Raw genomic sequence first — 22,115 nt, 5'->3', positions numbered from 1 at the left:
TTCATGTGTTCAGAGCAGCTACAGTGAAACAGTGAAGTCCTTCAGTCTGTGGATGTTATTTTAAACCAATAATTAGTTTTTGTTCAGATCAGCTCACAAAAAAAACAGCTGCAAGATCACGTAAAACCCAACGACTGAAAAATGAATCTTTATGTTTTATTTTCTTTTTATTGATTTGACAGTAAAGTTAAAACATTGCATTAAAAATGACTCGGCTCGTTCCAGGCTCGACTCGCAGCCTGGAACCTGATGAACCAGGAGAAACTCTGCAGCTCCGTCAGCTGATCGTCAGACCTGACGAGGAAACCGACCAATCACAACAAAGCTGCTCTGATGCACCAGCGTCTGTATGGAAGGATCAGATCTGCGATTGGTCCTTTCATCAGTCTTGGTTCTGCACATGTTCACCTGACACAGAAACCAGGTTTCTCTGACACATGGTCGGTCATGTGACTGCCTGTGACTGGACCCGCTGACTGTAACCTTAGTGATGAGCAGGTAGACAGTGTATTTTAAAGAGGTCAGAGGTCAGCAGTACATAAACACCTGCCCAGGTGAGAGTGACACAGCTGCAAATTCGTCTTCGCTTCTGATCGGTAAGTATTGATTAAACGTTCTGTTCAAACACCTTTTTAACATCTAGAATAGACAAAGAAAACTTATTGATTATCAGAGAGGAAAGCGATCAGCTCCCCAGCCCTGCTGACACTGAGCATCAACATTAATCAATAAGAATATTGATAAGTGAAAATCAGGTCTGATGGATCAATGATGATGAAGCTGCTTTCTCAGCCAGCCTCAGGATTGGCTGCAGCTGCTCGTCTAACGAGGGGGCGTTGGCCTCGTTAATGATTATCCAATCAAATTCAACCCCACTGTCCAACCCGCGCTCTGATTCCACGTCATCTACACCTGAGAGACAGACAGGTAAACAGTAAGACACCTGGGGCTAGAGACAAGTAATGATCCAGTCAGACAAAAAATCACCTGAGGCCTGTTCAACAAATCCAGGATTTCTCTTGGTTATCTGGTTTAACTGAGACGAACACCGTCCGTCCTGAATCACCTGGATCATAAAGCAGGTTCTCACCTGGTTCAGTTCTCTCTGGGTTTATCTGCTCTGAGCTCGGTCATGTGACAGACGCTGAGTGTTAATTACAGGCAACTCACCTACAGACAGACCTGATGCTCTGCATTACTCTGCACTTTACTGGAAACTCTTTTGTCCCTGTCAGGATCCCGTAGGAATGATGACTCAGTGTTTCCAGTGATCTGATTGGTCAGTAGTTTGGACTGTTGACAGGTTTAGGTCTGATCTGGAGCAGGTTAGCTGTGCAGCATTAGTTACCGTGACGATGTGAACCACCATCGTAACCCTGAGAACCCAGTTAAACCTGAAGTTACCTAGCTAACCACAGATCCTGCTTCGCGGTCCAGGCCTCAGGTGAAACTGACTCGTGTTGTCACTGCGTAAATACCACGAAAACAAACAGGAGGCTGCACCACGTCTTACCTGCAGTGAAGCTCCACCCCCTCTGTTTCCTGGTTTCTTCTGAACTTTGAACTCTGACAGTTCGCGTCTGTCGAGGAAACTCCGACCAGAACCACTGAAGGTCTGACAGCCTCCGTGCGTCACTCACCACCTGACCAATCAGAGAGTAGGATGTGAGACGTAGTTACTCTGTGGTTTTGGTTCCCACCAAAACTTTGTGGCTTCAATGTGAAAGTGGGACAAACAAAGAGTCAAGAAGAGGAGAGAAGACGGTGATGATGATAAAGTGAAAAAGACGTCATCAGGAGACGATGACGTACCCAGACTGGTTGCTGTGCTCCTCTGGTTGCTAGGCGACAGAAGAATCCAGGGTCCTGACGTCGTTGAGTTTCTCCCCAGCAAATCATGTCGGCCCGATACTGCTCCTTATAAAGACCAGGACCCAGCAACTGGTCCAGGTCCAGACCGTGTTCCTGCAGGACCAGCATCAGATTAATTACATTACCATGTAAAAAAAATCATGTTTCCATGGTGACGTGTTTTTTTTGTGTGAACCGGTGCCAGTCTCACCTGAGCGTACTGCTGTTTGAGAGGCCCAGACAGACGTAGGACACAGCAAACATCAGACCCCAAACTGCAGAAGAACAAACACGTCTGATCCTGCAGGAACCAACGGGAACCAGCAGGTACCAGCAGGTACCAGCAGGTACCAGCAGGTACCAGCAGGTACCAACGGGAACCAGCAGGTACCAGTAGGTACCAGCAGGTACCAGCAGGTACCAGCAGGTACCAACGGGAACCAGCAGGTACCAGCAGGTACCAGCAGGTACCAGCAGGTACCAGTAGGTACCAGCAGGTACCAGCAGGTACCAGCAGGTACCAACGGGAACCAGCACCACTGACGAAGCATTGTATTTAAGGCTGCTTGTATAGCAGCATGGTAACAGGTGCAGGGGCGGCACTGATGTGTGATCTGATGGTGAAAGGTCGAGACCACTCCCACACCAGGATCTGTCCATGGTTTAAATGTTGATATTCATTATGTGAAATCTGTGCTGGGCAGCTGCTGTGTGATTATTGATTATTGATGAATTATTTACGTCTGTGTGGCTCAGTCTGTTTCCAGGTCTGATCACAGACTGACTGTAAATCCACTGACTCAGTTTTGATGTTCTGATGTGATTCGTTGGCCGGAATGACTAAGACTTCAGTGTTAGAGCGGTTTAGTTGCAGGTGGCGTTCCTCCGTGTCTGTGCATGCGACTGCGCAGACATCTTGAGGTCACCTGGCACAAATCACAGGTATAGTTGGTGTTGCCACGCGAGCAGATAATCAGACCCACGGATGTGATCAAGGAGGTGGGACACCAAGACTCAGGACCGATGACTGATCACTTCTCTCCTAAAGCCTGATGCTGTGTCTTAAAGTTCAGTCGCTGCTGCAGTGGAGCTGCTCTCAGATCAGTTTTACTGGAATAATTCTGTTTAGATTAAAACAAAACACTGAAGACAAATGATCAACAGCAACAGTTAGATAAACAGCGGGTCTGTGATGTATTTACCGCTCCTGGATCCGGTCCGTCACATAATCTTTTCCGGACTTCCGTTTCCCACTGAAAACCAGAACCAGCTCGGGTTCAGAGACTCGGTCTTCCATCTGCCGTCAATAATCATGTATCAACACCTGCCGCTTATCGATACGCTGCTGCTTTATGAGCAGCTCCGTGTTCCGACCTGTCAGACCACCGGACCGGTACCGTAACTGTCAGAAACAGGGAGCCTTCAAAAAACACTTGGACAAAATAAATGTCCCACGGGACTGAAACAGTCACAGAAGGATCAGTCAGGTCAATGATCAAATCATCAAGATCAGCTATCGATCACGTTACGCATGAAATTCGTTAGTGGAGGGCTCAGAAAATAAAGTTACGGCGTATTCCTCACATTACGGTAACACGTGATCAGCGTCGCAATCTGGACTGAACACATGGAGGGAGGGAACGTTCCGCTCTTAATGATGACGTAATTATTCTATTCTATTCTATTCTATTCTATTCTATTCTATTCTATTCTATGATATGATATGATATTATATTATATTATATTGTTATCTACAGTGAATTTAAACCGAAATCAACCACTTCGCTTTCTTCTTGACCCCCCCCCCCCCCAGGCGGCCTCCATGTTGGTATGATCCGGATCAGGTGTCGTCATCAGATCCTGAGCAACATGGCGGTGAGAGGTGCAGAACTTTTCCGAGCAGTGAGAGCTTCACTTCACAGGGTGAGACACGAACCTTCAGACCAAACTTTTTACAAATAGGAAGAAGTCTCTGAACCTGTACGCCGTGACGTCACACGGGAACGCAGCCAATCAGAAAGTACTCGTGTTTGATGCAGACCTTAAAATGTTTGAAAATCTTTATCAACTATGTGTTGCATGGTTTAAATCTCATGCAATAAATGAATAAATGGACCCGCTGCATCCGAATCCGAATCCGTTTTATTGGACAAGTTTGTGCATAAAACAAGGAATTTGACTCCGGTTTTTCTTTGCTCTCAGGCATACAACCAACAGCACAACAACAACAACACAACAACAACAACAACAACAACACAACCAAGAGAACAGCAGCTTTTCTTTCACAAACACCTACAGTGCAGTGGTACGATGGGACAGTCCAAACTACACACACACACACACACTCAGACCGTGTGTAGTCTGTACTTTAACCTTTCACCCATTTTCCGTGCCTCTGCCGGCTCATGTGCACGCGCACAGACCGCAGAGTGCACGAGGATTTATTGATCAGGATCGAAGTTTCTGATTATTGATCAGATTTATGTGATCCACAGAAATTTTATTTTCCCTTTTATTCACAGAAACGGTTCACTGTGTTTGAATCAATTAGATTAGATTAGATTCAACTTTACTGTCATTACACATGTACAGGACAGGGTAACGAAATGCAGTTTAGCGTCTAACCAGATTGTCTAATATAAACTTACTATACAGATAGGTTTATGAATATATGTACACTATATAAAGAAAAGTGGGTGGTGTGAGGAGTATGGATGGTGTGTGTGGGTAATGGGGGGGTGTCATCGGGGGGGCAGGGTTGGTGTGGGAGGTGGGGGTGGGGGGTTACAGGGGGGCTAAGTTCAATAAGGAAACAGCTGTGGGGAAAAAGCTGTTCCTGAGTCTACCCCCCCCCAACCCCCCCCCCCCCCCCCCCGCAACCCCCCCCCCCCCAACCCCCCCCCCCCCCCTTCTGTGATCAGGTCCATGTGGTTCAGTGTGATGTCAGAGACCCTCAGGCTGTGTCTCGCTGTGTCGACCAGATGGAGAGTCTGACAGGACTTCCTGATGTAACAACACACACACACACACAAACACAAACACACACCTAACAGTAAACCTTTGTATTCCGCCTCGTTGCACACGTCCCTGGTCCTGTTTAATACGTATCAACAACTTCTTTTATTTCAAAGATTTTTTCTTTTCTAAGGATATTTTAATCTTTGCATAGAATTTTAAATAAGAACAGCTCTTTAAAGATTTTAAGTGCATGTGTCTGCGTGTGCCCGAGCTGCGCTTCTTTACCGAACCTGAACCCTAAAACCAGGTGTGGACCCTCAAACACCTGTGAAGGTGTGAGGACAGACAACACGTCCTCACGTGCCTCAGACTGGTCCTCACAAAGATAGGAAAGGTAACACACACACCCACAGTTTAGTATGTTTGGTGTGGTGTCGTTATGACAACAGAGGCGAAGTATGATGTCATAATGTAAGAAGGTAAAATAAACTGTAAACTGTGATGTCATCAACAGACACTGCTCTGACTTCACCTGTGACAAACATTCTGACATCACAATGTGCAGGTGATCATCAACAACGCCGCGGGAAACTTTATCTGTCCGTCAGAGCGTCTGTCACCGAACGGCTGGAAGAGCATCACCGACATCGTTCTGAACGGGACGGCATTCGTCACTCTGGAACTGGGCAAGAGACTGATCCAGAATCAGAAAGGTCAGGGACCGATCCAGAATCAGTTTGGTCAGGGACGGATCCAGAATCAGAAAGGTCAGGGACCGATCCAGAATCAGTTCAGATATAAAGGTGCTGTAGATGAGTGTTGTATCGCTGTGCGTCCTGGGTTTATTGTTCTTACTGTTGATTGTGTTGTTCCCTGTCTGTTCGGCTCAGGTGCGTCCTTCCTGGCCATTACCACCATCTACGCTGAGTCTGGTTCTGGTTTCGTGGTTCCGAGTGCATCAGCAAAGGCCGGAGTCGAGGCGCTCTACAAGTCAGTCTGACCTTTGACCTTTCACCCATACAAAGCATGAACAGAGAGGAAAATGCAGATCAGACTGATGTTGTCATGACAGAAAGATGCTGAAATCACTGATGGCTGGTTGTCATGGTAACACTGTGTCCCCTGTGCGTGGCAGGTCTCTGGCTGCAGAGTGGGGGCGCTATGGCCACAGGTTCAACATCATCCAGCCTGGACCAATTAAAACCAAGGTACTGCCCACCTGACCAAAGCGGATGAAGGTTGTTTGCTTGCTGCTGTCTGCTGTTTTTTACCTGTTTCTTTATTTGTTGTTGTTTACCTGCTGCTTGTTGTTTGTTTTGTTTAGGGGGCATTTAGCCGTTTGGACCCGGCGGGAGCGTTTGAGAAGGGGATGATCAGTCGGATCCCGACGGGTCGACTGGGGAAACCGGCAGAGATTGCAAACCTGGCAGCGTACATGAGCAGCGACTACGCTACCTGGATGTCTGGAACTGTGAGTTTATACTGGTTAAACTGGTCCTGGATCAGAGTTTAGACAAATCGTAAGTCTTTCATAAGAGGTTAAACAGATTTTAGACAAGACGTCCACTTGGCTTCAAATCAACCGGATCAGATTCTGAACTGGTTTCTAATCATAGCAAACATATGATTATTGACTAAGCACAGGCAGGAGATCAGGCTGATGTTAATGAAGTGATTACACTGATATTAGGTGAGAGGTTAGCGTGTTCACGCTGGTCCTGGATCAGAGGTCAGTCAACACGTGTGTGTGTGTGTTTAGGTGGTTCGGTTCGATGGAGGAGAGTATGTGTCGATGGCAGGAGAGTTCAACGACCTGCGCTCGGTGAGTGAAACGTTCGCCTCAGGATTATCGTGGATTATCAAAACGCTCAAACTGGCTCAGGTGACTCGGTGAGCACGTTTCAGCTGATCAGGGATCAGATTGCAGAGACGACGCCAGGTTTTTCTGACCCAATGAACAATGTGAAAGCTGCAGAGCTGATTCTTTAGTAGTAGTTTAGCAGTGATGAAGGTGATGATCATAAAACTACTCCCACTTTGTGTTTGTGTCTCAGGTGACTCCAGATCAGTGGAAGATGATGGAGGCGATGATCAGAAGCACTAAAGGATCCTAAAAACACAACAACCAATCAGATCACTCTGACTTTGAGGGTGGGACCCACTTGCTGATGTCATGATTTCATCATGATAAGACTGACTGACATCTGAGTTGAGAGTTTTGATGATTTACTTCAGGATGAATCAGTCATGTGATCAGCTGCCTGTTAGCCTGTTAGCTGCTGAAACGTTTCCTGTTCGTTTTACCTGTTTAACGTTTGACTGATCTGAAAATGTTAAAAATGAAGCTTTTCTCTGATGGTTTTTCATTTTCTCGTTCACTCATTCTTTACTAAAGAAAATAAAGAACAGACATTAAATCTGGTTTCTGCTCGGAAACATCTCTGATGGTAACGATCACAGAACCCGAAGCAGGAAGCAACACAGCTGGAGCCTGTTTGAAGCTGAACATCAGTGCAGCTCGAACTAGGAGGAAGAGGCGTGGCCTGTCAGACATCATGTCAGGTGTGTTTACAGTGGGAGGAGCCATCCAGCACAGCAGCAGACAGATCACTGTGGTACAGTTTCCCTCCGCTGATAACTCCACGCTGGACGAGTGAAAGAGAGGGAGGGCTGCAGAGACTGGCGATCATCGGCGTGGCCAGGTGTGTGTTTCAAAGGTAAGTTAATGCAGCAGACGCCAGAAACCAACACTGGAATAAACGTCCCAGTTTTCTACGACTCACAGCTGCTAACGTCACTGTGAGCCCAGTAACACGAACAGCAGCTGCTGCACAGTCCAGACGTGTCTCACTGGAAACAAGGCTGCTGATAATATCCATATGGAAACAGTCTGATAGAAGTGTGTGTGTGTGCCACAGCAGAAACTGACAGCAAAGCACCGTTTGAGAGAAAACTGTTTAACTACCAGGTTATTCTCCTTTACCTTTTCCTGTGATGATTGACAGATCCCACGCAGCAGAACATGTTAGATGAAGTGTGTCCTGAAGCTGTCTGTGGTAGCATCTGTGATAATGTCTGTGATAGTGTCTGTGGTAGTGTCTGTGATAATGTCTGAGGTAGCGTCTGTGATAGTGTCTATAATAGTGTCTGTGGTAGTGTCTGTGATAATGTCTGTGGTAGCGTCTGTGATAGTGTCTGTGATAATGTCTGTGGTAGCGTCTGTGATAGTGTCTGTAATAGTGTCTGTGGTAGTGTCTGTGATAATGTCTGATAATGTCTGTGGTAGTGTCTGTGATAATGTCTGTGGTAGCGTCTGTGATAGTGTCTGTAATAGTGTCTGTGGTAGTGTCTGTGATAATGTCTGATAATGTCTGTGGTAGTGTCTGTGATAATGTCTGTGGTAGTGTCTGTGGTAGTGTCTGTGGTAGCGTCTGTGGTAGTGTCTGTGATAGTGTCTGTGATAATGTCTGTGATAATGTCTGATAATGTCTGTGGTAGTGTCTGTGGTAGCGTCTGTGATAATGTCTGTGGTAGTGTCTTGTACAGAGGAGCAGGATGAGACGAACAGTCTCTCCTGTGGTACATGATGAGTTGAGCATAACAACATGTGGCCCCACTGTCTCTGTCTTTGTTTCAAACCCTCACTGCATATGGACGGACGTACGTCTTCAGTGAAGTCTGCAGTTTCTGAGAGCAGGAGAAGCCGCCTGCCTGCAGAGCTCGCAGAACAACCACAGTCTGCACATTTTATTTAACTTTCTTTTATTTACTTTATAAAACTACAGGAAGCTATTTATTAATTGATTGATTTAAATTTTCAGTGAACTTTATGAGATGCTGCTAACCCTGGGAACTCCCTGCACTGTCATCTAAGATAAAAAAACCTTTAACATGTTGTAGATCTGAAAAGCTGTTTAATAAACATATGCTAAAGGCATTTAAACAAAGTTCAGTGCTTGAGTTTGTATTATTCAAAATTTTGACGTCAGTATTTTTTACTGCAAATGAATATCAGCTCCAAATATCAGTTATCGGTCTCCTTTACCAATAATCGGTATCGGCCCTGAAAAAAAACATATTGCTCTATCTCTAGAAAGCCAGCTGTTTTACCTGGTTTTGTATCATTTGCAGAAGCTATGATGAGCCTGCATGAGTACGTCTGTCAGAGGGACCCAGAGGCCAGTGCCTTTGAACACATCTCCACCTACTGGTCAGAGGTGAAAACTACAGCCTCAGCCACAAAAACAGGTTAGGCCAGAGGAGAGAGCATCTCATGAGTTGTGACTGTTATGTTCGTGTTGGAAATGATGAGGCCATGTTCAGAGCCAGTCACCACATTTAATAAAACACACCCTGTTCCTTCATACAGGTCTCACTCTACCTTGTTATATTGCGTGTTGAATTGACTATTAACAGGTACTGCCAACCAGTGGTCAAAACATGTCACAACAGTCAATCACGACATCCCCCTTTTTCTGATGCAAAATGCATGAACATGAACTATCACCAAACTGTGTCAGTTACTTTAACAATTTCTAATTCAGAATGACCCTGCAGCACATAAACAGTAAATCCTGTATGTCAGCTGGTCTAACCTAAATCAAAGCAAACACCAAAACAGTTGTAATACATTCACAACATCAACCCACATACATTTTGTTCAACATGTATGTCATGTCAATATTTTTTTTTTTTTTTATTTATAAGTTCAGTTTATCAGGCTTTCTGATTTCTCTTGTGGACCTTCTCAACTCAGGCGTAGGTGAGTCAGAGTCAGTGCTACAGTCCATAGCAGGTGTGGGAATTACCTGAGATTCACCACCGGTCACACTGAGCTCACTAACAGTCCCTTGTGGAGTTTTTAACAGACTGCGACGGTTGCGTCTGAGGATTTGTCCATCATCAGTTCTCACAGTGTATGATCGTGGGGCTACTTCTTGCAGAACAGTTGCTCTTGTGCTCCATCCATCAGCATCCTCAATTCTGACTGTGTTGTTGGTTGTCAGTGGAGGAAGATGTTTTGTTGTCCTGTCGTAGAATGACTTTTGCCTCAATTTCTGCTGTCGTAGCTTGTTTTCGATCTTTGCAGGATTCTTTTGCTCTGATTTGTCGTTTGGATGACTCGGCAGGGTAGTTCGAAGCTTCCTCTTCATCAATAGTTCAGCTGGTGACAGACCGCACTGAAGAGGTGATGCTCTGTAGCTCAACAAAGCCAGATATGGATCAGCGCTACTGTCAGCTGCTTTCTTTAAGAGCTGCTTCAGAATGTGAACCCCTTTTTCAGCTTGCCCGTTTGACTGTGCGTAGTGCGGGCTTGACGTCACGTGCCTGAAATCGTACTGCACTGCAAACTTCTGCCATTCTTTGCTGCTGAAGCATGGACCGTTGTCGCTCACCACAGTGTGTGGAATGCCATGCCTGGCGAAGATGGATTTTGTATGTGTTATGACACAGGTTGACGATGAGTTTGCTAGTAGTGCCATCTCAGGGAAGTTTGAGTAGTAGTCAATTATTACTAAATAGTCTTTGCCCCTGAGATGAAACAAGTCTATTCCTATTTTATGCCATGGTGCTGTTGGCAACTCAGCTACCACCATAGGCTCTTTGTTCTGCTTGCTTCTGTGTTTCTGGCACGTTTCACATTCACTTATAAGTGTTTCAATGTCTTTGTTTATGCCGGGCCAGAAAACTGACTCTCTCGCCCTCCTTTTGCACTTTTCAATGCCGAGATGGCCTTCATGTATCCTGTGCAACATGTCCCTTCTCAAAGCCTGTGGAATGACAATCCTGCCCTTTTTCAAAAGCAGGCCATCCACAGCACTAAGCTCACCTCTGATATGGTAGAATCGTGGACACGAACCGACTGGCCATCCCTCGTCCATATTCCTCATGACATGCTGTAGCTCCACATCCTTTGCTGTAGCCTCTGCAATCTGTTTCGTCTTTGTGTCAGACACAGGCAGTGCAGCCGCCACCATGTTCACGTGACACTGGATGTCCTCGTCTGTTGCACTCTCACTGTTGCCTGCAGTTGCCCTTGATAGCGCATCAGCAAGGATCAGGTTCTTTCCTGGAGTATATATCAGTTCAAAATCATACCTCTGCATCTTCATCATTAGTCGCTGTATCCGTGGAGACATCTCATTCAGATTCTTTTTGATGATGGCCACCAGTGGCCGATGATCAGTCTCAGCTGTGAAAGATGGCAGGCCATACACATAGTTATGAAAGCGCTCCAAACCATACGCCAGTCCCAAACATTCTTTTTCGATCTGAGCGTATCGGCATTCAGATTTTGTCATAGCCCTAGAAGCATAGGCTACTGGTTTCCAGTGCTCACCCTCAGCCTGGAGTAGAACGGCACCAATGCCATCTTTGGAAGCATCTGTAGACAGTTTAATCCTCTTGGTGTGGTCATAAAATGACAAAACTGGTGCTGTGGTCAGTGTATTCTTCAGTTGCTGCCACTCATACTCGTGTTTGACTGTCCATTTAAACTCACAGTCCCTGTGCAGAAGCTCCCGTATGCATGATGTCTTTGCTGTTAGATTGGGAATGAACTTGCCTATGAAATTGACCATCCCCATGATGCGTAGCACGCCTGTCTTGTCTGTGGGCCTCGGCATGTTCTGTATCGCATGTATTTTGTCTTGGTCTGGTTGAACCCCACGTGCCGACAGCTTGTCTCCGAGGAAGAGGATTTCTTCAACGCCAAACTCACACTTACTCTTGTTGAGTTTTAGTCCATACTTTTGGATGCGCTCCATCACTCTGCACAGTCTCTCATTGTGTTCTTCAGCTGTGGAGCCCCATATGATGATGTCATCAATGTAGACTCGAACCCCTTCCAGGCCCTCGATGATCTGCTCCATCACTTTGTGAAAGATTTCAGGTGCTGACTTTATCCCAAAAGGCAGTCGGAGAAAGCAGTGCCTGCCGAAGGGAGTATTAAAGGTGCAGTACTTTGTGCTGCTTTCTTCCAGTTTCAGCTGCCAGAAGCCTTGTGAGGCGTCAAGCTTTGTGAAGTACCTGGCACCTGACATTTCACTGATGATTTCTTCACGTGTGGGTATTTGATAGTGTTCACGCTTTATGCTGTCGTTTAGGTCTTTAGGGTCCAAACATATCCTCAGCTCTCCATTCTTTTTCTTTGTGGCGACCATTGAGTTGACCCAGTCTGTAGGCTCATTAACCTTCTTGATCACTCCTAAGTTGATCATTCTGTCCAACTCTTTCTTTAGGCCGTCTTTTAATGGAGCGGGAACTCTGCGTGCTGCATGCACGACTGGTTGGGCACCTTCCTTCAACTGTATTTTATATGTGAAGGGCAGAACACCAAAACCCTTGAACACATCTGAGAAGTTCTGGACTATTGTGTCTACAGAGTCATTTACTGGGCTCGTGGTAGGGATGATGCGATACACTCTTTTTACAAGTCCCAATTCTTCACAGGCTCTGTCACCAAGAAGTGATTCACGTCCCTCATTTACAACAAAGAAGAACAGGTGGTGCACTTTTCCTTTTACTATGGCACTCATCCTGCATGTGCCCAAACATTTAATTGGCTGCCCATTGTAGTCTTTCAGTCCTTTATTTGTGGCTTATTTCTCATTGTCTTTATGTCACGCATGCTTATGAGATTTGCTTCTGCACCAGTGTCCAATCTCATGGTGACTACAGTCCCATTTATCAGTAATGGTGCTAACCATTTATCTTCTCTAGTGACATCATTTCCATTGTTTGTGTCATTTTCTTGTTCACTTTCACAGTTTACTATACCAACAAAGAACGTGTCACTGAGATCAGGCTCCTCAACTAAATTTACAGTTTTCCCTTTCTTCCCCTCTTTCCGTTTGGAGAAGCACTGTTTAGCAAAATGATTTTTGCCTTGGCAGTTGGAACATTGCTTACCAAAAGCTGGACACTGTCTGGGCTTGTGCTGCGCGCCACAGCGCCTGCAGCTGAACTTCACCTTCTCCAACTGCTGTGCAGGCCGGGTCTGTGTACGTCTTTTCTGTTGATATGACACTGCTCCGACTGCTGCCGCACTTTCGCTCACTTTCGCCGAAGCTCCTGCAGACATCTCGTTGAATGTCTTCACATGTTTGTGGGACAGCTCACTCGCCTGGCAGATCTTAATGGCGCCCGCCAGCGTCAGCTCCGTCTCCCGTAGTAGCCTCTCTCTGACCTTATTATCCTCCACGCCGAAGACAATCTGGTCCCGGATCATGGAGTCCTTCAGCGTCGCGAAGTTGCAGGACTACGCCTTTAGCCGCAAATCCGTCAGGAAGCTATCGAAGGGCTCGTGTTCCCGCTGTGTGCGAGACCGAAACATGTATCTCTCGTACGTCTCGTTCTTCTTTGGGGAACAATGAGCATCAAATTTGCCCAGCACCATATCCAACTTGTCCTCATCACCAGGATCGTCAAACACGAACGTGTTAAATACTTCTATGGCCTGTGGCCCCGCTATCGTTAGCAGTAGCGCTACCTTTCTTGCGTCGGGCTTTGCCTCGAGTCCCATAGCCGCAACATACAGGTGGAACTGCTGCTTGAAGGTGCGCCAGTGTTCGTCGACATTCCCCGCTAGCTTCAAGCTTTCCGGCGGTTTTAAATCCATGTCGTCTCTTGCAATTTACTCCTGGTACCATGTTATGTTCGTGTTGGAAATGATGAGGCCATGTTCAGAGCCAGTCACCACATTTAATAAAACACACCCTGTTCCTTCATACAGGTCTCACTCTACCTTGTTATATTGCGTGTTGAATTGACTATTAACAGGTACTGCCAACCAGTGGTCAAAACATGTCACAACAGTCAATCACGACAGTGACCAAAGGCATGAGTTCAGCTGAGTCTGTGCTGTAGTTGCAGATGCCAGTGTTTGCCTTTTGATGGATCTGAGAAAACTTCTGTAAACACCTTTTTGTCTGAGGCTGTGGAGCAGGATGGAGATAGTGTGATTGAAATCCATCTCCCATGAGGAGATGATCTGGGACTTGACTATACCTTTAAAAGTGTGTTTGGGATTGTAACTGGCTTTATGAAGTAGTGCATGTGCTGCGGGTGAGTAGTCTCTTACTGTCGGTGTTTGTATTTTCAAAAAACTGTTGTGTCTAGGGAAGTAATTTCATTCGGGTCTATATTGTGTTTAATTTTGATTGAGGGATGATGGTTGTTCCGATGTTCCCATGCTCCTATGGTGTCATCTAAGAATCACAGGTAGAATGTGAGCTTTAATGGGTACTGAATTAGTACCTCTTGCTCCCACTTGCTCATGTAAATGTTGGCGTACAACGGAGCATATCTGTGTCCCATCGATGTGCCCTAAACCTGTAAATACTGTTTCTTGTTAAATTCAAAATCATTGCACTTAAGACATTTTTTTCCATATTTTGAAACATACGGCTATATGACCATTTTTATGACATTTTGAGGCCAAAAAAATTTTGACTTTTTTTGGCCCATTTTGACGCCTTAAGGTGATGGGCGGAGTCGGGGTTATGGGCCTGTTTTTGATTAGGGTCATGGGCGGGGTTTTGTTTTAGGGTTATGGCATGGATTGTGGTTGTGTATGTGGATGTGCATGTGCATGTGCATGTGGTTGTCAGGCTTAGGGGTTAGGATAGGGGGTTTTAACCAGGGTCAATTTTGACCGATCCTCAGGGGAGCAAGATAGAGACATGGGACCTTGTCCTACCCCCCCATTTGTTGGTACCCTGAGTCCAAGAAGTTGTTTTTTGGACCCCCCTTTTTGTGGTACTTTATGTCAAGCTGAAGTTGGTGTTTAGGGTTGTTAAGAGTGTACAGGGCCTAAGTGTGAGAGGCCAAAAGTGTTCCCCCAGAAAGTGTTTAGGAGCACGTTTCAGAGCATTAGGAGTGGTTTGGACCCCCATTTTTGTGGTACTTTATGTCAAGCTGAAGTTGGTGTTTAGGGTTGTTAAGAGTGTACTATGACCATTTTCATGATATTTTGAGGACTTGACATTTTTGACCAATCCTCAGGGGAGCAAGATAGAGACATGGGACCTTGTCCTACCACCCCATTTTTGTGTACCCCGAGTCCAACGGTACCACTCCTGAGTCTCTAGGACTTAGGGTTCCAGAGTTATGAGCATTTGAAGTTCCCCCATATAAGTGAGTTGGGAGAGTGAAAATTTGCCTAAGTGTGAGAGGCCAAAAGTGTTCCCCGAGAAAGTGTTTAGGAGCACGTTTCAGAGCCTTAGGAGTGTTTTGGACCCCCCTTTTTGTGGTACTTTTTGTCAAGTTTTTTAGCCGATTTTTACGCCTTACTATACTATGACCATTTTTATGACATTTTGAGGCCAAAAAAAATTTTGACTTTTTTTTGGCCCATTTTGACGCCTTACTATACTATGACCATTTTTATGACATTTTGAGGCCATTCTGAAAAATGACTTTTTTTGACCCATTTTGACGCCTTACTATACTATGACCATTTTTATGACATTTTGAGGCAAAAAATTTATTGACTTTTTTTTTGGCCCATTTTGACGCCTTACTATACTATGACCATTTTTATGACATTTTGAGGCCATTCTGAAAAATGACTTTTTTTGACCCATTTTGACGCCTTACTATACTATGACCATTTTTATGAAATTTTCAGACCAAAAAAATTTTTGGCTTTTCTTGGCCCATTTTCATGCCTTACTATGCTATGACCATTTTTATGACATTTTGAGGCCAAAAAAAATTTTGACATTTTTTTTGCCGATTTTGACGCCTTATTATACTATGACCATTTTTATGATATTTTGAGGACGTGACATTTTTGACCGATCCTCAGGGGAGCAAGATAGAGACATGGGACCTTGTCCTACCCCCCCATTTGTGTGCACCCCGAGTCCAACGGTACCATCCTTGAGTCTCTAGGACTTAGGGTTCCAGAGTTATGAGCATTTGAAGTTCCCCCATATAAGTGAGTTGGGAGAGTGAAAATTTGCCTAAGTGTGAGAGGCCAAAAATGTTCCCCCAGAAAGTGTTTAGGAGCACGTTTCAGAGCCGCAGGAGTGTTTTGGACCCCCCTTTTTGTGGTACTTTATGTCAAGCTGAAGTTGGTGTTTAGGTTGAGTGTACAGGGCCTAAGTGTGAGAGGCCAAAAGTGTTCCCCCAGAAAGTGTCTAGGAGCACGTTTCAGAGCCTTTGGAGTGTTTTGGACCCCCATTTTTGTGGTACTTTATGTCAAGCTGAAGTTGGTGTTTAGGGTTGTTAAGAGTGTACAGGGCCGAAGTGTAAGAGGCCAAAATGTTCCCCCAGAAAGTGTTTAGGAGCACGTTTCAGAGCCTTAGGAGTGTTTTGGACCCCCCTTTTTGTGGTACTTTTTGTCAATCTAAAGTTGGTGTTTAGGTTGAGTGTACAGGGCCTAAGTGTGAGAGGCCAAAAGTGTTCCCCCAGAAAGTGTTTAGGAGCACGTTTCAGAGCCTTAGGAGTGTTTTGGACCCCCCTTTTTGTGGTACTTTTTGTCAAGTTTTTTGGCCGATTTTTACGCCTTACTATACTATGACCATTTTTATGACATTTTGAGGCCAAAAAAAATTTTGACTTTTTTTTGGCCCATTTTGAGGCCTTACTATACTATGACCATTTTTATGACATTTTGAGGCCAAAAAAAATTTTGACTTTTTTTTGGCCCATTTTGACGCCTTACTATACTATGACCATTTTTATGACATTTTGAGGCAAAAAATTTATTGACTTTTTTTTTGGCCCATTTTGACGCCTTACTATACTATGACCATTTTTATGACATTTTGAGGCCATTCTGAAAAATGACTTTTTTTGACCCATTTTGACGCCTTACTATACTATGACCATTTTTATGAAATTTTCAGACCAAAAAAATTTTTGGCTTTTCTTGGCCCATTTTGATGCCTTACTATGCTATGACCATTTTTATGACATTTTGAGGCCAAAAAAAATTTTGACATTTTTTTTGCCGATTTTGACGCCTTATTATACTATGACCATTTTTATGATATTTTGAGGACGTGACATTTTTGACCGATCCTCAGGGGAGCAAGATAGAGACATGGGACCTTGTCCTACCCCCCCATTTGTGTGCACCCCGAGTCCAACGGTACCATCCTTGAGTCTCTAGGACTTAGGGTTCCAGAGTTATGAGCATTTGAAGTTCCCCCATATAAGTGAGTTGGGAGAGTGAAAATTTGCCTAAGTGTGAGAGGCCAAAAATGTTCCCCCAGAAAGTGTCTAGGAGCACGTTTCAGAGCCGCAGGAGTGTTTTGGACCCCCCTTTTTGTGGTACTTTATGTCAAGCTGAAGTTGGTGTTTAGGTTGAGTGTACAGGGCCTAAGTGTGAGAGGCCAAAAGTGTTCCCCCAGAAAGTGTCTAGGAGCACGTTTCAGAGCCTTTGGAGTATTTTGGACCCCCATTTTTGTGGTACTTTATGTCAAGCTGAAGTTGGTGTTTAGGGTTGTTAAGAGTGTACAGGGCCGAAGTGTAAGAGGCCAAAATGTTCCCCCAGAAAGTGTTTAGGAGCACGTTTCAGAGCCTTAGGAGTGTTTTGGACCCCCCTTTTTGTGGTACTTTTTGTCAATCTAAAGTTGGTGTTTAGGTTGAGTGTACAGGGCCTAAGTGTGAGAGGCCAAAAGTGTTCCCCCAGAAAGTGTCTAGGAGCACGTTTCAGAGCCTTTGGAGTGTTTTGGACCCCCATTTTTGTGGTACTTTATGTCAAGCTGAAGTTGGTGTTTAGGGTTGTTAAGAGTGTACAGGGCCGAAGTGTAAGAGGCCAAAATGTTCCCCCAGAAAGTGTTTAGGAGCGCGTTTCAGAGCCTTAGGAGTAGTTTGGACCCCCCTTTTTGTGGTACTTTTTGTCAAGTTTTTTGGCCGATTGTTACGCCTTACTATGGCCATTTTTATGATATTTTGAGGACTTGACATTTTTGACCGATCCTCAGGGGAGCAAGATTGAGACATGGGACCTTGTCCTACCCCCCCATTTGTGTGTACCCCGAGTCCAACGGTGCCACTCTTGAGTCTCTAGGACAGGGTTCCGGAGTTATGAGCATTTGAAGTTCCCCCATATAAGTGAGTTGGGAGAGTGAAAATTTGCCTGTGAGAGGCCAAAAGTGTTCCCCGAGAAAGTGTTTAGGAGCACGTTTCAGAGCCTTAGGAGTGTTTTGGACCCCCCTTTTTGTGGTACTTTTTGTCAAGTTTTTTGGCTGATATTTACGCCTTACTATACTATGACCATTTTTATGACATTTTGAGGCCATTCTGAAAAATGACTTTTTTTGGTCAATTTTGGCGTCTTACTATACTATGACCATTTTTATGACATTTTGAGGCCATTCTGAAAAATGACTTTTTTTGACCCATTTTGACGCCTTACTATACTATGACCATTTTTATGAAATTTTCAGACCAAAAAAATTTTTGGCTTTTCTTGGCCCATTTTCATGCCTTACTATGCTATGACCATTTTTATGACATTTTGAGGCCAAAAAAAATTTTGACATTTTTTTTGCCGATTTTGACGCCTTATTATACTATGACCATTTTTATGATATTTTGAGGACGTGACATTTTTGACCGATCCTCAGGGGAGCAAGATAGAGACATGGGACCTTGTCCTACCCCCCCATTTGTGTGCACCCCGAGTCCAACGGTACCATCCTTGAGTCTCTAGGACTTAGGGTTCCAGAGTTATGAGCATTTGAAGTTCCCCCATATAAGTGAGTTGGGAGAGTGAAAATTTGCCTAAGTGTGAGAGGCCAAAAATGTTCCCCCAGAAAGTGTTTAGGAGCACGTTTCAGAGCCGCAGGAGTGTTTTGGACCCCCCTTTTTGTGGTACTTTATGTCAAGCTGAAGTTGGTGTTTAGGTTGAGTGTACAGGGCCTAAGTGTGAGAGGCCAAAAGTGTTCCCCCAGAAAGTGTCTAGGAGCACGTTTCAGAGCCTTTGGAGTGTTTTGGACCCCCATTTTTGTGGTACTTTATGTCAAGCTGAAGTTGGTGTTTAGGGTTGTTAAGAGTGTACAGGGCCGAAGTGTAAGAGGCCAAAATGTTCCCCCAGAAAGTGTTTAGGAGCACGTTTCAGAGCCTTAGGAGTGTTTTGGACCCCCCTTTTTGTGGTACTTTTTGTCAATCTAAAGTTGGTGTTTAGGTTGAGTGTACAGGGCCTAAGTGTGAGAGGCCAAAAGTGTTCCCCCAGAAAGTGTTTAGGAGCACGTTTCAGAGCCTTAGGAGTGTTTTGGACCCCCATTTTTGTGGTACTTTATGTCAAGCTGAAGTTGGTGTTTAGGGTTGTTAAGAGTGTACAGGGCCGAAGTGTAAAAGGCCAAAATGTTCCCCCAGAAAGTGTTTAGGAGCGCGTTTCAGAGCCTTAGGAGTGGTTTGGACCCCCCTTTTTGTGGTACTTTTTGTCAAGTTTTTTGGCCGATTGTTACGCCTTACTATGGCCATTTTTATGATATTTTGAGGACTTGACATTTTTGACCGATCCTCAGGGGAGCAAGATTGAGACATGGGACCTTGTCCTACCCCCCCATTTGTGTGTACCCCGAGTCCAACGGTGCCACTCTTGAGTCTCTAGGACAGGGTTCCGGAGTTATGAGCATTTGAAGTTCCCCCATATAAGTGAGTTGGGAGAGTGAAAATTTGCCTAAGTGTGAGAGGCCAAAAATGTTCCCCCAGAAAGTGTTTAGGAGCACGTTTCAGAGCCTTAGGAGTGTTTTGGACCCCCCTTTTTGTGGTACTTTATGTCAAGCTGAAGTTGGTGTTTAGGTTGAGTGTACAGGGCCGAAGTGTGAGAGGCCAAAAGTGTTCCCCCAGAAAGTGTCTAGGAGCAAGTTTCAGAGCCTTTGGAGTATTTTGGACCCCCATTTTTGTGGTACTTTATGTCAAGCTGAAGTTGGTGTTTAGGGTTGTTAAGAGTGTACAGGGCCGAAGTGTAAGAGGCCAAAATGTTCCCCCAGAAAGTGTTTAGGAGCACGTTTCAGAGCCTTAGGAGTGTTTTGGACCCCCCTTTTTGTGGTACTTTTTGTCAATCTAAAGTTGGTGTTTAGGTTGAGTGTACAGGGCCTAAGTGTGAGAGGCCAAAAGTGTTCCCCCAGAAAGTGTTTAGGAGCACGTTTCAGAGCCTTAGGAGTGTTTTGGACCCCCATTTTTGTGGTACTTTATGTCAAGCTGAAGTTGGTGTTTAGGGTTGTTAAGAGTGTACAGGGCCGAAGTGTAAGAGGCCAAAATGTTCCCCCAGAAAGTGTTTAGGAGCGCGTTTCAGAGCCTTAGGAGTAGTTTGGACCCCCCTTTTTGTGGTACTTTTTGTCAAGTTTTTTGGCCGATTGTTACGCCTTACTATGGCCATTTTTATGATATTTTGAGGACTTGACATTTTTGACCGATCCTCAGGGGAGCAAGATTGAGACATGGGACCTTGTCCTACCCCCCCATTTGTGTGTACCCCGAGTCCAACGGTGCCACTCTTGAGTCTCTAGGACAGGGTTCCGGAGTTATGAGCATTTGAAGTTCCCCCATATAAATGAGTTGGGAGAGTGAAAATTTGCCTGTGAGAGGCCAAAAGTGTTCCCCGAGAAAGTGTTTAGGAGCACGTTTCAGAGCCTTAGGAGTGTTTTGGACCCCCCTTTTTGTGGTACTTTTTGTCAAGTTTTTTGGCTGATATTTACGCCTTACTATACTATGACCATTTTTATGACATTTTGAGGCCATTCTGAAAAATGACTTTTTTTGGTCAATTTTGGCGTCTTACTATACTATGACCATTTTTATGACATTTTGAGGCCATTTTGAAAAATGACTTTTTTTGGCCGATTTTGGCATCTTACTATACTATGACCATTTTTATGACATTTTGAGGCCAAAAAAAATTTTGACTTTTTTTTGCCGATTTTGACGCCTTACTATACTATGATGTTTTTTATGACATTTTGAGGTCAAAACATTTTTTGACTTTTTTTGGCCGAAAAAAACGCCTTACTATACTTTGACGTTTTTTATGACATGTTGAGGTCATTTTGAGGTTAAAATTTTTTTTTTAATTTTTAAATTTTTTTTTGCCCGAAAAAAACGCCTTACTATACTATGACGTTTTTTATGACATTTTGAGGTCAAAAAATTTTTGACTTTTTTTGGCCGATTTTGACGCCTTACTATACTATGACGTTTTTTATGACATTTTGAAGTAAAAAAATTTTTTGACTTTTTTTTGTCATATTTTGATGCCTTACTATACTATGACGTTTTTTATGACATTTTGAGGTCATTTTGAGGTTAAAAATTTTTTTTAAATTTTTTAATTTTTTTTTTGCCCAAAAAAAAACACCTTACTATACTATGACGTTTTTTATGATATTTTGATGTCAAAAATTTTTTTGACTTTCTTTGGCCGAAAAAAACGCCTTACTATACTATGATGTTTTTTATGACATTTTGAGGTCAAAAAAATTTTTGACTTTTTTTGGCCGAAAAAAAGGCCTTACTATACTATGACGTTTTTTATGACATTTTGAGGTCAAAAAATATTTTGACTTTTTTTGCCTGAAAAAAAACGCCTTACTATACTATGACGTTTTTTATGACATTTTGAGGTCAAAAAATATTTTGACTTTTTTTGCCTGAAAAAAAACGCCTTACTATACTATGACGTTTTTTATGACATGTTGAGGTCATTTTGAGGTTAAAATTTTTTTTTAAATTTTTTAATTTTTTTTTTGCCCGAAAAAAACACCTTACTATACTATGACGTTTTTTATGACATTTTGATGTCAAAAATTTTTTTGACTTTCTTTGGCCGAAAAAAACGCCTTACTATACTATGATGTTTTTTATGACATTTTGAGGTCAAAAAAATTTTTGACTTTTTTTGGCCGAAAAAAAGGCCTTACTATACTATGACGTTTTTTATGACATTTTGAGGTCAAAAATTTTTTTGACTTGTTTTGGCTGAAAAACACGCCTTACTATACTATGACGTTTTTTATTACATGTTGAGGTCATTTTGAGGTTAAAAAATTTTTTTAAATTTTTTTTTTTTTTTTGCCCGAAAAAAACGCCTTACTATACTATGACGTTTTTTATGACATTTTGAGGTCAAAAAAAATTTTGACTTTTTTTGCCTGAAAAAAACGCCTTACTATACTATGACGTTTTTTATGACATGTTGAGGTCATTTTGAGGTCAAAAAATTTTTTGACTTTTTTTGGCCGAAAAAAACGCCTTACTATACTATGACGTTTTTTTTATGACATTTTGAGGTCAAAAAAAATTTTGACTTTTTTTGCCTGAAAAAACGCCTTACTATACTATGACGT

The 22,115-nt window shown here is 43.7% G+C and overlaps 2 protein-coding genes across 2 annotated transcripts; one reads left to right on the top strand and one right to left on the bottom strand.

Moving 5' to 3' along the window:
* Positions 1-153: 153 nt before the first annotated feature.
* Positions 154-3,373, bottom strand: pmvk (phosphomevalonate kinase). The gene is made up of 5 exons (XM_041043591.1): positions 3,054-3,373; positions 2,063-2,126; positions 1,813-1,965; positions 1,514-1,643; positions 154-912 (listed from the first exon to the last, which is right to left on the bottom strand). Exons 1-5 carry the CDS (start codon positions 3,146-3,148, stop codon positions 752-754), a joined length of 603 nt encoding a protein of 200 aa, XP_040899525.1. The 5' UTR covers positions 3,149-3,373; the 3' UTR covers positions 154-751.
* Positions 3,374-3,481: 108 nt separating this feature from the next.
* Positions 3,482-7,230, top strand: decr1 (2,4-dienoyl CoA reductase 1, mitochondrial). The gene is made up of 11 exons (XM_041043678.1): positions 3,482-3,513; positions 3,665-3,774; positions 4,054-4,156; positions 4,374-4,378; positions 4,728-4,859; positions 5,375-5,522; positions 5,700-5,799; positions 5,945-6,017; positions 6,134-6,280; positions 6,569-6,631; positions 6,864-7,230. Exons 2-11 carry the CDS (start codon positions 3,682-3,684, stop codon positions 6,921-6,923), a joined length of 924 nt encoding a protein of 307 aa, XP_040899612.1. The 5' UTR covers positions 3,482-3,513; positions 3,665-3,681; the 3' UTR covers positions 6,924-7,230.
* Positions 7,231-22,115: the final 14,885 nt, after the last annotated feature.

This window comes from Toxotes jaculatrix, chromosome 8 (genome assembly GCF_017976425.1).
Source record: "Toxotes jaculatrix isolate fToxJac2 chromosome 8, fToxJac2.pri, whole genome shotgun sequence".
NCBI classification, from domain to species: domain Eukaryota; kingdom Metazoa; phylum Chordata; class Actinopteri; family Toxotidae; genus Toxotes; species Toxotes jaculatrix.
The sequence above is the reverse complement of the archived record's forward strand: the minus strand, read 5'-3'. Positions and strand labels throughout refer to the sequence as shown.

Bases quoted from the DNA above. Each gene is read 5' to 3' on its own strand.
- decr1 (XM_041043678.1), top strand. From the start codon at position 3,682: ATGATCCGGATCAGGTGTCGTCATCAGATCCTGAGCAACATGGCGGTG. The intron at 6,281-6,568 runs GTGAGTTTATAC...GTGTGTGTTTAG, and splicing joins CTACCTGGATGTCTGGAACT to GTGGTTCGGTTCGATGGAGG. The intron at 6,632-6,863 runs GTGAGTGAAACG...TTTGTGTCTCAG, and splicing joins AGTTCAACGACCTGCGCTCG to GTGACTCCAGATCAGTGGAA.
- pmvk (XM_041043591.1), bottom strand. From the start codon at position 3,148: ATGGAAGACCGAGTCTCTGAACCCGAGCTGGTTCTGGTTTTCAGTGGG. The intron at 1,966-2,062 runs GTGAGACTGGCA...CTGGTCCTGCAG, and splicing joins TCAAACAGCAGTACGCTCAG to GAACACGGTCTGGACCTGGA. The intron at 913-1,513 runs GTAAGACGTGGT...TCTGTCTCTCAG, and splicing joins GGGGTGGAGCTTCACTGCAG to GTGTAGATGACGTGGAATCA.